The following is a 15118-nucleotide window of genomic DNA, read 5'->3' on the forward strand; positions in this document are numbered from 1 at the left end:
ATTAATTTTAAGACCAAACTTTTCTACTTAACTTGTCTCATTCTGTAATCATGAGTTGCAATTCCTCCCCTGAGTTACTCAGCAATGCAGTGTCATCGGCGAAGCGCGGGTTACTAAGGTACTTTCCATTTACTCTTAATCTTAACTGTTCCCATTCGAGGGCTATGAAAAGCTCCTGTAAGCACGTGGTAAATTGCATTGGGGAAATGGTATCTCCCTGCCTTACATCCTTCTTGATTGGTATTCTGTTCCTTTATTTATGAAGCACTACGGTAGCAGTTGATCCCCTGTAGATTTCTTCCAGGACGTTTATATACGCTTCGTCGACGGCCATAAACCACATTGTCTGCATGACTGCTGATATTTCTACTGAATAAAACGCCTTCTACTAATCTATGAGGGCTATGTGCAGTGGGTGACTATATTCTGAGCATTTCTCTATTACCAGGTTGATAGTATGAATGTGGACGATTGTTGAGTAGCCTGTTCAAAATCCTGCTTCTTCCTCGGCCATACTGTGATTCCTTAAATATCCTTTTTTGACAGCCATCGATGCGTCCTGTTTTCGCGCTGGCTCGTACAGTATACAACATGATGTCCGAAGACCGACGAAGTAGACCCAGCTTTGTCCACCTAACCAGAAGCCTTCGCCGGACAGCTACCCACCCCTGCATCCTTACCATGGGTACAGGAAATGTTACATCTTTGCTCCAAACAACGAATCCTCTGCATACGACGCAAGATCTTTGTTTAACGTTCAAACTTTGAGAAAGCGACTACAAGCTCTACGCCACTGCGACTAGACTCTCCGGTAAGCCGAAAGAAGTTTAGGCGGCAACATTTTTCGTCATAATTGGGAACAGGGACGGAAGAATAACCACACGTTTAGCTTTGAAGCCGAAGCGGACTTTAATGATGTAGGCAAGCTGTTAAAACTTTGAACAACGCTGCAAGCCCGTCGTCAACCTCGCGTACCACGATTTCGTTTTTGGCACAAGAGATCAAAAGCCGAGAGAGCGTTTCGATGAATGGCTCACAGAACTCCGAACGCTCGTTGGGTTACTTGAAGAGAGAATGTTGAAGAGTCGCATCATCCAAGGAGAAAATACAAGCATCTACAAATCCAGTTAACTAACCATCACCTAGATTTTCCCAAGCTCGTCGAAATTTGTCGCACGAGAGAACGAAGCAAGGAGCAAATAGAAGAGATACACAGAACGACCCAAGGAAGTCATGGCAACGCTGACAAATGTCCAGACTGGCCTGAAGAGGTCAACCTCGTCCAAAACGAGAAAAAAGGCATGAAATGTAGATACGAGTTCCACAAGAATCAGTCCTGCCCCGCAGCCCCGCCGCGGTGGTCTAGTGGCTAAGGTACTCGGTTGCTGACCCGCAGGGCGCGGGTTCGAATCCCGGCTGCGGCGGCTGCATTTCCGATGGAGGCGGAAATGTTGTAGGCCCGTGTACTCAGATTTGGGTGCACGTTAAAGAACCCCAGGTGGTCTAAATTTTCGGAGCCCTCCACTACGGCGTCTCTCATAATCATATAGTGGTTTTGGGACGTTAAACACCACATATCAATCAGTCCTGCCCCGCAGAAGGCAAGACATGCAAGAAGTGCGAGAAACGCAACCACTTCGCGAGCGTCTGTCGGTCAAAGAAGGCTGGAAAGAGGAACGCGATTAGGATAAAGACTTGAAACGTTGATACCCTCAGATGCGAAGAAAATTACTTTCTTCATGCTATCTCGTATGCCCACGTGCAAACGAGTGAGTTTGGAAGACCGAGATTGAAATTGATGGCATGCCAGTGCTTTGCAACTTAGACACCGGAGCAAACTGTTCAGTGATTTCACTCAAGCAACTGAAAGCAGTTACAAGCACGCAACCAATAGCAAGCAACACGTTGCCTAACACATTGTTTGGGCACAAGAAACATGCAATGGGCAGAGTTACCCTACAAGCTACAAGCAAACACGGATCTGCTCAAGCACATTTATTTGTTGTGCAAGAACGCATGCCAACAACTCTCAACGGTGAACTGTCTCAGAAGCTAGGACTCATCCAACTTGTGGCCGTACACACAGCTACAGGGAACCAACTTTATGAAGTGGCAAAACCATTTGCTGACACATTCAAAGGTCTCGGTGAGCTACGTGGTTTAGTTTATCACATTAACCTACACAAGAAATTTCAAGGCCTAGTGAAGCCCCCCTGTAGCGTTGCATTAGCTCTCCATGAAAAGGTCAAGGCCGAGCTAGACAGAATAGAAACTAATGGAGTCCTCACGCCTGTAACTGAATCGAGTGTATGGGCAAATCAAATGGTAGTTGGGGTGAAGAAAGACAAGAATTTGCTTTGATTATGTCGACCTTGTCAAGGCACTCAAGCGAGAGCACTACCACATGCCGGCGCTTGAAGACGTTGTGACCAAGATAGACTCTGCCATGTACTTCTCTACTCTGGACGATGCCACTGAATTTTGGCAAATGCGACTTGACAAGCTCAGCTCGTACGTATGCACCATGAGCACGCCATACGAGAATTACCAATTTTACGGATTCCATCTGGAATTTACACAGCAGGGGAAGTCTTCCAGAAAGCAATGCATCAAACACTTGAAGGTCTTGATGGTGTCGACGTAGTCATGAATTACATACTAGTAAATGGGGTTCAAATAAGGAGGAGCACGAAAGATGTCTGCAAAATGTTTTGCAATGGTGCCAAGAAATAAACCTCAAGCTTAACGAGGCCAAGTGTCACTTCTGCAAAACCGAATTACGCTATCTATAATTCAAGCAGACCGAACAAGAAATCTCGATTGACCCGAAAAGAGCTGAAGCGATTCTCGCAGTTCAAATCCCAGAGAACACCAAGTAACTCAAGACATTCCTGGGAATAGTAACCTTTTTGTCAGATTTATATCGAACATGTCGGAAATAAGTGCACCGCTGCGTGACATACTGAAGAAGGACAACGCATGGGTGTAGACAGACGCGCCGCAACAAAGCTTTAAGAGCCTCCGAAAAACCTTGTCACAAGCACCGGTCCTGCCATACTACGACAAGGCACAGCCAATTGTGCTACAAGTAGATGCTAGCCAACATGGAGTATAAGGAGCAGTCATCCTGCAGAACGCCCACCCCTTGGTTTATTCTTTTCGCTCACTAGCAGAAGCACAAGAAAACTATACACAAACTGAAAAGGAGATGATCGCCATTGTACACACATGCACCAGATTTCACGACTGCCTTTGTGAAAAAGGACCACCACCCACTCGAGATGATCTTCAAAAAACCGCTTCACCAGTGTCCATTGCGTCTGCAAAGGATGCGACTCACACTCTAAATGTATTTGCTTTGGATAATATATAAACCAGGAACTGAGATGTTTATAGCAGATGCCTTGTCTCGATTTCCGTCAAAAAATGTAGCGGAAGTAGAACACTTCTAAGTAAATTTCGTGCAAGAGTTGTCAGTTTCCACCGAAAAACTGCAGCAGATCAACCGTGAAACAAGTCATGACAACTGGCTATGTACCTAAAGGAATATGCGAGTACGACATGGCAAGAGGACAAAAGGCCAGTCCCTGAACAACATGGATCTCGTCACGGTACTGGCCGTACCGTGACGAGATCCATGTTAAAGATGATATCATCTTCCGATCCAACCAACTAATCATTCCCAGCAGCATTGGCAACCAAGTCCTAGATCTCCTATGGAAAAGCAAAAAGATTGAGCAACGAACCAGAGATATAATGTTTTGGCCTTGCATGTGAGCAGACATTCAAGAGAAAGCAGATCGATGTTCACTGTGCAGGAAACATAATCGCAGGAACCAACGACTGCCGATGATAAGCCACGAAATACCCGAGCTACCCTGGCAAACAGTTGGCATCAATTTCTTCTGTCACGAGGGAGAAAAATATGGGGCCATTGTCGACTTCTACTCCTTCTACTTTGAGATTCGACGCTTGAAGCACATTACCACTGAAGCCATCATGATGTTTTGCCGAGTAGTCTCCGCTACTCATGGTGTACCTCGTAAACTCATCAGCGACAATTGACCACCAATCAACAGCCACAAACTTGCTGAATACAAGAGTCAGTGTGACATCGAGCGCACCACATCAAGTCCTCACTATCCATGGTCCAGTGGAATGGCGGAACGAGCCGTCCTATGGGCGAAGAAACTTCTTAATAAGACTGCATATGGGTCCGCAGGTTTTTACAACGCCTTACAAGCATGTAGATACACTCCGAGAGACAAGGTATTGCAGTTTCCAGTTCAGCGACTGATAGGAAGAAGAACAAAGACTCAACTGCTTGTTTACAATAAGCTACTAGAGCCTAAGACAGTGCCTTCTAAGAAGGAACGGCAAGACTCAAGGTGATCGTCCAGTGGCAGAAGACGTGATACAGTAATTGTAAAAGAGACCTACCTAGCATGTTTACATCCTGGATCCCAAGTTACAATGTTTAACAGTTGAATTTCTGAGTGGTATCCAGCGATTGTAGTCTCCGAAGACCCAACATCGAGATCGTACATCGTGGCCAATGAAGATGGGGAAGAGCTCCACCACAACCGAGAGCATATATGAGCCCACAGCTCATCAGCAACTACATCGCTACAGCCCCGGGACCACAACCTCAACCCCTAAGGCGTAGTACCAGAATATGCCAAAAGCCACGACGCTTTGTTGAAGAGTGCTGATCTAGTCATCTTCCTTCAAGGAAGAAAGGGACAAGTGGCCTTTGGCATCGCTGCTTGCGTCACAGACACTGTTAGCGCCACTAGCGCCATTTCTCTTACTCGGCCTTATAGTGATTCAATAAGTGCTTTTTTGTTGTCAGCCACCAAGGCGTCCCGTTTGCGCGCTGGCTCGTACAGCGTCTCACATTTGGTACTAGTTTTTTTTTTCAATTTCGCACGATGTTGTTACGGACACCGGCGACGGCAGCGGCGGCGGACAAATGCGGTGCTGCGTGAGACCCGAGTTGTGATCTCCTAACAGCTTTCGCTGTAAAACACTAACCGAGTACTCCACCACCAACACAACGCACAGTCACATTTATGACAGGGAAACAGCCTGATAGACCAGGGCAATAAGGCCTCACACACAACCACGCGTAGTGCTACCTGTGGTTGTTTGTGTGCCTTTACTGCGGTTGTTTTTCGCGCTTTTTCTCGATATATGTTCAGCCAACTAGCCGACAAATTGACCCTTCAAACTTATCACTTGCGTTTTTTGAACCTTAAAAAAGAGAAAAAACTGATAATAATTACTGGGGTGATAGCCACCGAACTACAACACGAGGCACGCCATAGTGGGGAGGGCTCCGGATAAAGCACAACTACTTAGGGTTCTTTAGCGAGCTCGTAAATCTAACACACAGCAGTTCACACTTCTTCCCCATCAAAATGCTTTTGCTTTGGCTACGTATCGAACCTGCGTCCGGAGATTAGCAGTGCGGCTCTTTACGTGGTAAGCTACCAGGGTGGGTAAGAAGGAACAACGACAAATCGTTCTCGTCATATAGAATACGATATGAAGCACACCATACTTTTTGATACCCGCAACGTTGGCCTCGGTCTCGCACCGCCTGGGAGGGGTGGGCGTGAATCCAGGTGACTCCTGAAGCAGCCCGGTCGGCGAACACGGCAGGAAATGGAAGGAAGGCGAGCTGGCCGTCTTGCGCAGTGGGCTCCCCGGTGGCGTGTGCAGCGTCACTGGCGGTGGAAACGATGCCCTGCGCATGGACTTGGGGGGGCTCAAAGATGGCTCCGTAATGGTGGACGTAAAGCTACAGGAAGTGAGTGAAGGCTCCTCGAGGCTCCGGGGACTGCTGCTGTTCTTCTGGACATTATGCAAAGGGAACCACTCCACGCGCCTCATCGTGGCACACGCTATGACGTGTCGGACAGGGCAAAAAAGAAGTGCGGCCTGCGGATAAAAAAAGTATAATGAACTAAAGGCTTAAGCATTAACCAATATACTATGAAAACAAAACAAGCATGTTTTTATTTTTTGATTATTTATTTCCACATTTCGTACCGCCTACATGCGAAGTTTTTAAAGTAGCTCTAAGATTGTTATTTCTAGCGGGGAGAAAGATTGCGAGAAAGAAAAGTAAAATTTTACGTGGGAGACGCCCGCTACGCGCTCAGCGCGTCCTGCAGGACTGAAATAAGTTTTTTATTCAATTCCATTCCGAGATTTTTACTCATAAGATTTCAGTTAGTAAGGCCACTACAGGAATATGATAGACAAATGAGGCTCAATGTCTCCTATCTTTGGATGCAGTTTCGCTAAATCTTGCTCGTTGTTTTTTTTTTCACTTCAAAAATATTCCTTTTTGTTACATTTCGTATTCGCATCAGTTGACTTTTATTACACGCTTTGAAGTTATAACAATTGTTTGAGTTTATTTTTAGGTGATGAGTTTTTAATGATAATTGTTCGTGTTTATCGTCCCAAAGCTAGCATACGATTATAAGAGACGCCGTAGTGGAGGGTTGCGGAAATTTCGATCATCTGGTGTACTTAACGTGCACCTAAATTTAAGCACATGGGTGTCAAGCATTTTCGCCCCCATCTAAAGTGCGGTGGCCGCGGCCGTGATTTGATCCCGCGACCTGCGGGTCAGTAGCCGAGTTCCTTGGCCGCTAGACCACTATAGCGGGTTGTTACCAGGAGCGATTATTGCGCTGAATAAATCAGTTGACTGGTGAGTCAGTTGGTTGTTCAAACACGGCCACTGCCGCATTCTAATATTATAAAGGGGATTCTCCGTCAAGTAGTATTTAAAAAGTATGTTAATCTTTATTTAATTTCCCGTCATTGTTTCCTCTATCTAAGCCGGTATACATGTCCTTTTATGTTCCACCCAGAGCCGCAGTGGGCATACGTCACTGTGGAAGCCAACAATCCAAGCTAGTAGGAACCCAACGGCAATCAAATTGTTTTCGTATCGCCTACTGCAAAAAAATACCCCACCTCAAGAATTTCGCTTGATCGACAGCTTGTCTTCTACGCTTCTAGCTGCCAGCTATCTGAAATGAAGTGGCGTGAGTATTCTGCACAACGATGAAGCAGTACCGCTTGTTGTAAGCTGGCCCAAAGGTTTCGAGCATTGACCACTTGAGTCTGGCAATATTCATGAGAGTCCAGAATTCGTGCTGACTGTGGGATCAAACGCAGTTATTAGGGCGCCGCCAAAAAGTGTTCTGCAATAATAGCGCGTAGTGTACCATTTCTAACTTAAGATAGAGTGAAATAGAGAAAGCATAACATGTGATATACATGTTAAGAACTCTAAAAGCACCCCGCTATTTCAGAAATACCTTGGTTCTCGAATGTATCTATGATAATAATAATAATCGTTGTCGTTTTACGTTCCAAAACCATGATATGGTTACGAGGGGTGCTGCATAGGGGAGTGGGGGAGGGGGGCTCTGAAGATATAGATCACCTGGGGTTCTTTAGCGCGCACCCATATCTAAGCAAATGGGCCTTCCAGCACTTTCGCCTTTATAGAAATTGTGGCCACCCAGGCCGAGATTTTATCCCGTGACCTTCAGGTCATCACTCGGGCACAATAACTATTAGACCATCACGGCGGATCAACGTCATTTTAAAAGTAAGCTTGAATAGTTTTCAATGCATCGCATTATAGCTACGAATCTATCTCACAGGAACCAAATAATCACTCAGTGTAAATGGTCAACAGGGCAGACACGAGACAGAAGAACCCCATTGGCTTGTACTGTAGTGCTTGTCGTTGAAATCAGAGGTTGTATTTGTAATTATTTATATTATTCTTCATTATTAGCACAATACGTCACTTGTACAAACATAAACGTGCCATTACTTCAAACTGTGGCCGTTAGCAAGAGAAAATGACAAGAATAGCGAGGTGCGTCGTTTTAAAATATGGCGTCCGCAGCCCAATTTGCAAATATCTTTCTAAGTAAATTGCTTCTTTCCAGTTCACCCAAGGCCTTTATTAATCCTGTGTTGCTGGTGTTTGTGTTTGAAGCTACTCTAAAGTATTATCCTTATTATAATGCACGCTCTAAACTCTGTTCGTGTCATACGATAGAGCAGACATGCGTGTATTAATCGTTATAGCGACCATACAGGGTAGGCTTGTAGCTTGTAGGCTGAAGACAACTGTTTCTGAAAAATGTGTCAGCAGGTGACATTCTTTTAAAAGTTGCTTAATTTGATATTTTTTCCTCCTAAGCTATACCGGCTAGTGCTTCATAACTTGGTCACCTATTACAACATGTTTGCACTATTGTGTGTCATTGTCAGTGTTGTACCTTAAAGACATAATTGTATAAATTGCCTCTAACTTTGAAACTTCCTGACAATAAAGCCTATTTAAAAATCAATATTTGAAAAGCCCCATCTTGGAGTTTTCTTAAAATCTCATAAAACATGTTTCGCAGATTATAGAAAAAACTATTAAAAAACACATCACTATTTTTTATTTGTAGAGAAAACATTGTGAGTGGACGTTCCAGCTTTTCGAAGATGCACTTAAACGAAAAACAAATGAGAACAAAGAGAAATCGGACTAACAAAAAGTGGGCTTGAGCTTCTGAGTCGTTCGAACAGGACCATACACACAGAGAAGAGGCATATTTAGCACATTGAGAAATATATTTATGTAAATATGTAAAAGCGCATTTTCGGCGCACGTCGCTCAGCTTTAATGCCGGATGCGAAATATATAATGACACACTTCAAGGCAATCCGTACATATTTGCAGACAACGCGATGAACTCAAATGTTCTAACACGAGCATAGGTCCATGGAAAATAGTACCTGAACAATTGAAATGCCCCCTCCCCTATTCCCTTTTAAGATGATGAATTCATTGAACAAAAGCCATGATGATGTGCTCAAAACGCTGCTTTTTTTCAGATGACTTAGAGCAGCGATTGACACTAAAAAACGCGACCATAATTTGTATCGATGTGTAAAGTTGACCAAACGCACCGAAAACATAGGTTTGCAACACGTGGCAAAATTATGCACTAAAACAATCTCAAAGTAACTAATGGTCTCAAGGTAATCTCCATTTGCATAGAGCATTTTGACATTCAGCTGTACGGTCTTCTACACATTCATTTCAAATACCGGCTTCATAACTCCCTAGTTTGCCGCTCTTAGGTAGGAGAGTACGGTTTCGTGCTTTGCTAGGCTTCACTGATGTATGTTCCGGTAAAATTACAGATTTTTTACCATTTTCTGTAGTAGAAACACTATGATATCATACATTGCCTACAAGAGGGGCGCACATGAAATTGTAGAGCAGGCGAACGGGGAAGGAGACGCTAAACCGTGTTCAGGTTAAAGAGGCGGCAGCAACGTTACTAAATATTAGAGTTCGTTATGCTTCAGTGCTTGCTCTTGCGAGCCTATTCCCATTTAGGTGTACTGAACCAAAGCACTAAATGACTGTAATAGCTGTCTCATGTAACCGAGGGGAGCAACTCAGGTGCCGATGACTTGGGGGTCTCAAGCCTAAGCTGTAAAAGGCGAATTGAGGTATTTCAGATTGGAACGCTTAAAACGGTCATTTCGTTTTACCAAAACTGCTTTTACTCAGTACATATGGTCTAGTTCAAACAACTCAGAACCTCAAGACCACTTTTTTGCCTGATTTCTCATTCGTTTATCGTTAAGTGCAAGTTCGAAGCGCAGAAAATTCCATCCGTATTATTGTACAAATGAAATGCTGCAATATGTTTCCAATAGTGTTTTTATCGTCTGCATAAGACGTTTTGTGAGATTTTCAGAAAATTCTAAGATGGGGTTTTCAAATATTGATTTTTCAGTAGGCTTTACTGTCGACGGATTTGAAAGTTTGAGGCCATATATAAAATTATGTCTTTGAGGTGCAGTAACGGAATTCACAGACAATATTGAAAACATCATGTTGTAAAAAGTGACGAAGTTATGAAACACTAGCTGCTTTAGCTTAGGAAGAAACAATCTCAAATTGAGTACACTAAAAAAATGTAACCTGTTCACACATTTTTCAGGAACAGATGTCTTCTGTACAAGCTTATCACAATGCTTCTTCACTCTTCATTACCCATATATTTATCAGAAAAAGATATCGTCCTAATCAAGCTAATATTCGTGTTTTTATACCATAGTTAGCCTTCGGAAATAACAAGGGATGAAATTGGTCCTTCTGTACAAAATAAGTTGAATGTTTTTTTCCTCTTAAACTATGCAGGTAATAAATAAACGAAGTTCACTCTCGAGCTACTGAGTGGTATGTGCACAAAATATAAAACAAGCAAACAACCATAAACTATCAACTTTCCTATCTCAAGTGGATTGACCCTGTGGCATTTTACCGGTCGACAACTGTGCCACAAAGACACATGTCCTGGCATATACTTCAAAATAAATGCAGTGCTGACAACGTGCACAACGAAAGGCATCCGCGCGAATGTCGCCAAGAGTAGACTGAGAGAAATACTCGACGAGATAAGGCACCAATAAAACTAATCGCCTATCAGCTGGTAGATTGATCGATTGGGCGGGTATAGCCAATGTCATATCAAGCGGGAAGTGATGTACGTTGGTCGTAGTTAAGAAGCCTTGTGACATTCGTTCAGCATTCAGCGTGTGACATACGTTCTAGCGGAAGATATACGTTAACGCATTTCATCGGACTTGATCGACCAAAAAGGTGTGTGTGTGTGTGTGTGCGTGTGTGCGTGTGTGTGCGTGTGTGTGTGTGTGTGCGTGTACGTGTACGTGTGCGTGTGTGTGTGTGTGTGTGTGTGTGCGTGCGTGCGTGTGTGTGTGTGCGTGCGTGTGTGCGCGCGTGCGTGCGTGTGTGCGTGTGTGTGTGTGTGTGTGTGTCGGCTAGCGCACTACGTACGATACAGCTGAGGCTGCTTCCATAGTGTTAGTCGTCTTGGAGCGCTTCTTGGCGCCACCTAGTGACTAGGCAATTACCTGTAATCGCCAAATATAGTTGACAAGAGTGGCACGAGTCAAGATATGACTCATGAAACTGCGCACATTCCGGGCGTTGAAAGGCATCCACGTCCGCTCCGGCATTTTCCAGCGATTACGTTCATTGCACGGTGTCTGCGAACGGATTTAAGCTCCTCACGTAAGCAAGGAGCTCCAAATCGAGGGCAATCATGAAATGCACGTGGGATTAACTCGCAGCCATGACCGCACTGCTGCTTATACTGCTGTTGGTCACGGCCATCTTGGTTTTCGTGGTCTCACCAGGGGGAGATCTCGCGAGAGCGACTGATGAGAAATAGAGTGGCCTAAGTTTACGAAACTGTATGTGCTAAGGTACCCAATGGCTGTAGCGTGCGCAACGTAAGAGCCGAGATGTAGTGTACGCATCCGTACAGCCGTGTACAGCCGTGCTCTCTCTAGGGCAGTGCGTGCGCTCTCTAGTAACCATCCACGCGTGAGCATAATCAAACCAGCAGTGGTCGCGTGCGTGTCGTGCCAAAACATGCGCGTGCCTCGAGGCAATAAAAACGATTAACAAAGCAATAGAAATATCCAATGTTGACATAAGTTAGCATGTGTTGCCCCAAAAAGTGCCTTTTTTAAGCAATTAAATGTTGTGTATAGGTGAAGTGACTTAACAAAATATGTGTTGGCTTGGTTTTAGATGCGAAGCAGCTTAGGGTCGAGTGCAATCACGCTTGCGGAGTGACCACTTTTACTGCGCATGAACGTCCGATCCCCCTCTCTCGCTTCGAAACGCCAACGCTGGGAAATTCTGCTAACCAACGTTCCCTCTCCCCTCTCTCTCCGCTAAGCCATCTGCTCCGCGGCATATACACCCCAATTGCGCATGCACGTCCCGTCCCCTCTCTCTCCTCTCTTATGCCGCGCCTCCTTTATTTCAATACCAGTGTAAACACGCGCTTCTTCATGGGAGCCTCGCTTCATCTTAGTTCAGGGATGGGTCGTGATGCATGACCCCTCAAGCCGCTGCATGAGGGGCGACGCAGCTTCCGCCACACGTGTTTCCGAGCACTTTCCCCCGGAGATGCGATAGACGAGTTTCCCACTGCAATATCGCCCGTCTGTAAAATTTGTTACTTCGTGCTCCTTTTTTGTGGATCGAAGTAACGCCGCTACCGCATCACGGCGCATCGCATCTAGAAGCGTTGCAGTGACGCTTCCCCATTGGTTGCCCGCATAGCACCACGAACAGCAACGCGCTATACAGAGCAAGCGTGACGCCAACATGGCGAAGAGGAGGAAAGCACGGCACCACGCCACGCATCTGTACACAACTAAACGAAAATTACTTCGTATGATTTCCGTCTTGACGTACTGCAGGAGAGGGCTCTCTCCCCCATGACAGCGAAGCACACGCAATGGCTTGGTGATGGGCGAGAGCAGTATGGGCTAGAGGAAAGGGTGGTGAACAGCTGGATTAGGCGCATCTGGCTGACTAAGTGGAAAGCGTAGGCGTTGCCTACGCTCTCCGCTCTGTCACTTCACAACGCCGATGCAGGCAGCGTCTGCTAGCGAGTTTCTCGCTAGAAGACGCTGCCGTCCACTCTCCACTACGTATACATAGGCACGTCACAACCGTCCACTGTCCAACCGTCCACAGCTGCACAACCGTCCACTGTCCACCACGTATACATAGGCACGTCATCTTGCCCTCCAAGCAATGCCAGCGAGAGATTTCTCCTGAGCGTTGTTGAAGATTAAGCATTCGCAGCGTGTGCGTTAATTAAATGTGGACTGACAATCGGAGTCCAATCGAATTCTTCTGTCTCTAATTGCCCATTAGCAGATACTGACACGTTCCAGTAAAAAAACACCAGTCCACCACTGCGTGGTTTGTACCTATAGAGATTTCTATCCTGCATCACGCCAAGTTGCAAGCCGCCGTAAACGACACCTCCAGTGTAAGCGTTAGCGCGCACCGCTTCGCATCTACACATAGTTCGCTTTAGCGGAAGATGGTGTAACATTTTTTTTTTGTTAGCTGGTTTGTCCACACGGCGTGGACGCACCATAAGGGAAAAAAAGAAAGACATGCACGCATTTTGCGAAGTGGAGAGTGTAGTATTGTCGGCGGGCTCGGCGAGTGAACGTCGCTTAACGGGCACCTCGATATTGGTGTCGTCGTCGACCTTTGGTGATAGACTGTGCGAAATTGATTCAACGTTTATAGGAACGTTCGCCAAATGGTCATTAATACCAAAATGGGCTCAACCATGCCATCTTTGTGTCATGCACTAAGAAGCTTTGCTGGCCATTTACGTTCACAGTGTGACTCGCCATGATAGTCTATAGTGACTAAAGCACCGGGCTTCTGAACTGCAGTTCGTGGGGTCATATCCGGGCCGTGGTGGCCGCATTTTCGATGGAGGTGGAAATGTTTGATGCCTGTGTGCCTAGAGTTACGTGCGCGTCAAAGAACTCAAGGTGGTCTGAATTTATGGAGCTATTCACTACGCCGTTTCTTATAATCATATGGTGGTTTTGGGGTGATAAATCCCAGCAATTATTATTATTACCTCCACAGTGTGTAATGGCTCACTTTTTCGTATTACTCATTGCTTACACATGTTGACTGCAAAGACGACGTGGGCTGAGCATCAGTGCGACCACAGAAAAAAGCGTGTAAAGGAAAAACGTTGGAATAGAATCACTACATTATCCTAGCCCTAAATTGGAGTGTTTGTACTTTACAGCACTCGCTTTTTTCCTTATATTTGAGTATTCAAAGACTGTCTCTGATTGATTTGATGATTGCTATGTGGACTGTAGCGTCCCAAAACCTTCATATGATTCCGAGAGACGCCATAGTGGAGGGCTCCGCAAATTTGGACCACCTGAGGATCATTCACGTGCACCCAAATTTGGGCACACGGGCCTACCACATACTCTCTTTCTGTGTTTCATTGCAGACGGGATTTCCCTTCAAATATATCCAGCCGGAGATGAGTCCCAGTTGTAAGTACCCATTTCTTTGCAATCACTGCTTGTTACTAAATTGGTTGAGATATCCTCAGAGAATAAGGTTCATGCATCAGCTAATCAATGACAATCTAAACTTTGCTTCCAGTCTAAAAAGTAGGGAAAACAATTAAAAACTGAGGTTAAATGTAGTTAGGACGCCATGAAAAAAGTAAAACTGTTTCACGGGGGTTTTAGTCTTATCTCATATCTTGTAGCTACTCCACCGCCAATGCAAGCGCGGGCCCAAAACCTGAACATTTTTAAACAGCTTAATTAAATGGCTGTACAGTTTGCAAAAATGGTTCCAATGTTTTGAGAACCGAATAGCTCAGAGGAGTTTTCCTTATCTCGCCGGATTAGGAGACGCGCGGAGCCAGGGCGTTGACATGAATCGGGCCGAGCAAGTGGGTTGAGCACTGGGTCGAGCAAGCGGAGCAGAAACGGATTATTGAGGCACACAATTTTAACTGAAATCAGTGATTCGTTCACTTCTACTTATCGCGGTGCTCTTTCGTCGACGATTGCAAATGCGTGCTATAGTGTGACAATCGTAGAAAGTGACTGAATCACCTTGAATTGTAGCTGTCGAGTGCGAGGTATCAATACGAGATGAGTATATATATTTTCGTGATCTCGATGGTTCACGATAAGGTGCTTGTACAATGCTCTATAGGTTAAAGTTAGTCTGAGGCACACCACCAAAGCACTCTTCGTTCTCTGTAGGAGTTTGAGGACACTACAATAAAGATAGGGGCCTGACAGTTACTTTGTTCTGTCACAAAGTCTTCTTGATGAAGACGCAGAAATCAAAAATGAGGCGGGTTAAATTCTCTGAAACAGTGATCTTAAGAAAACATCACGCAATGACATATACACAATAAGATCAAACTGGCAGCAACGGAATGAAAAAAAAAAGCTGTGGTGGTGCCGTTGCCTGAACTCAGCACCAGTTCCTTCTTGGAGTATTCAAACAGTGGCCTTTTTTGTGGTTGTTTGGCATCTCCGTTTCAGAAAACTAACTCCGTGCCTCCTGTCGTTTTTCTTTTTCATTGGTTGTTTTCACCGTGTTAGAAAGCAGAGCCTGCCGCTAAACTATTAGCCGCATAAAGGAGTATGTCAGGAG

The 15118-nt window shown here is 45.1% G+C and overlaps 1 protein-coding gene across 1 annotated transcript in view; it reads right to left on the reverse strand.

The window, feature by feature from the left end:
- The window catches only part of LOC142777223 (uncharacterized), a 36653-nt gene that overhangs the window by 15228 nt on the left and 6307 nt on the right, over positions 1 to 15118 (reverse strand). Inside the window, exon 2 of the mRNA XM_075881551.1 lies at positions 5564 to 5943. Within this exon, the coding sequence (XP_075737666.1) occupies positions 5564 to 5895 (332 nt within the window). The 5' untranslated portion in view covers positions 5896 to 5943. The remainder of the gene's footprint in view (positions 1 to 5563; positions 5944 to 15118) is intronic.

The sequence above is a fragment of the Rhipicephalus microplus genome, chromosome X, assembly GCF_043290135.1.
Source record: "Rhipicephalus microplus isolate Deutch F79 chromosome X, USDA_Rmic, whole genome shotgun sequence".
In the NCBI taxonomy this organism is placed as follows: Eukaryota; Metazoa; Arthropoda; class Arachnida; order Ixodida; family Ixodidae; genus Rhipicephalus; species Rhipicephalus microplus.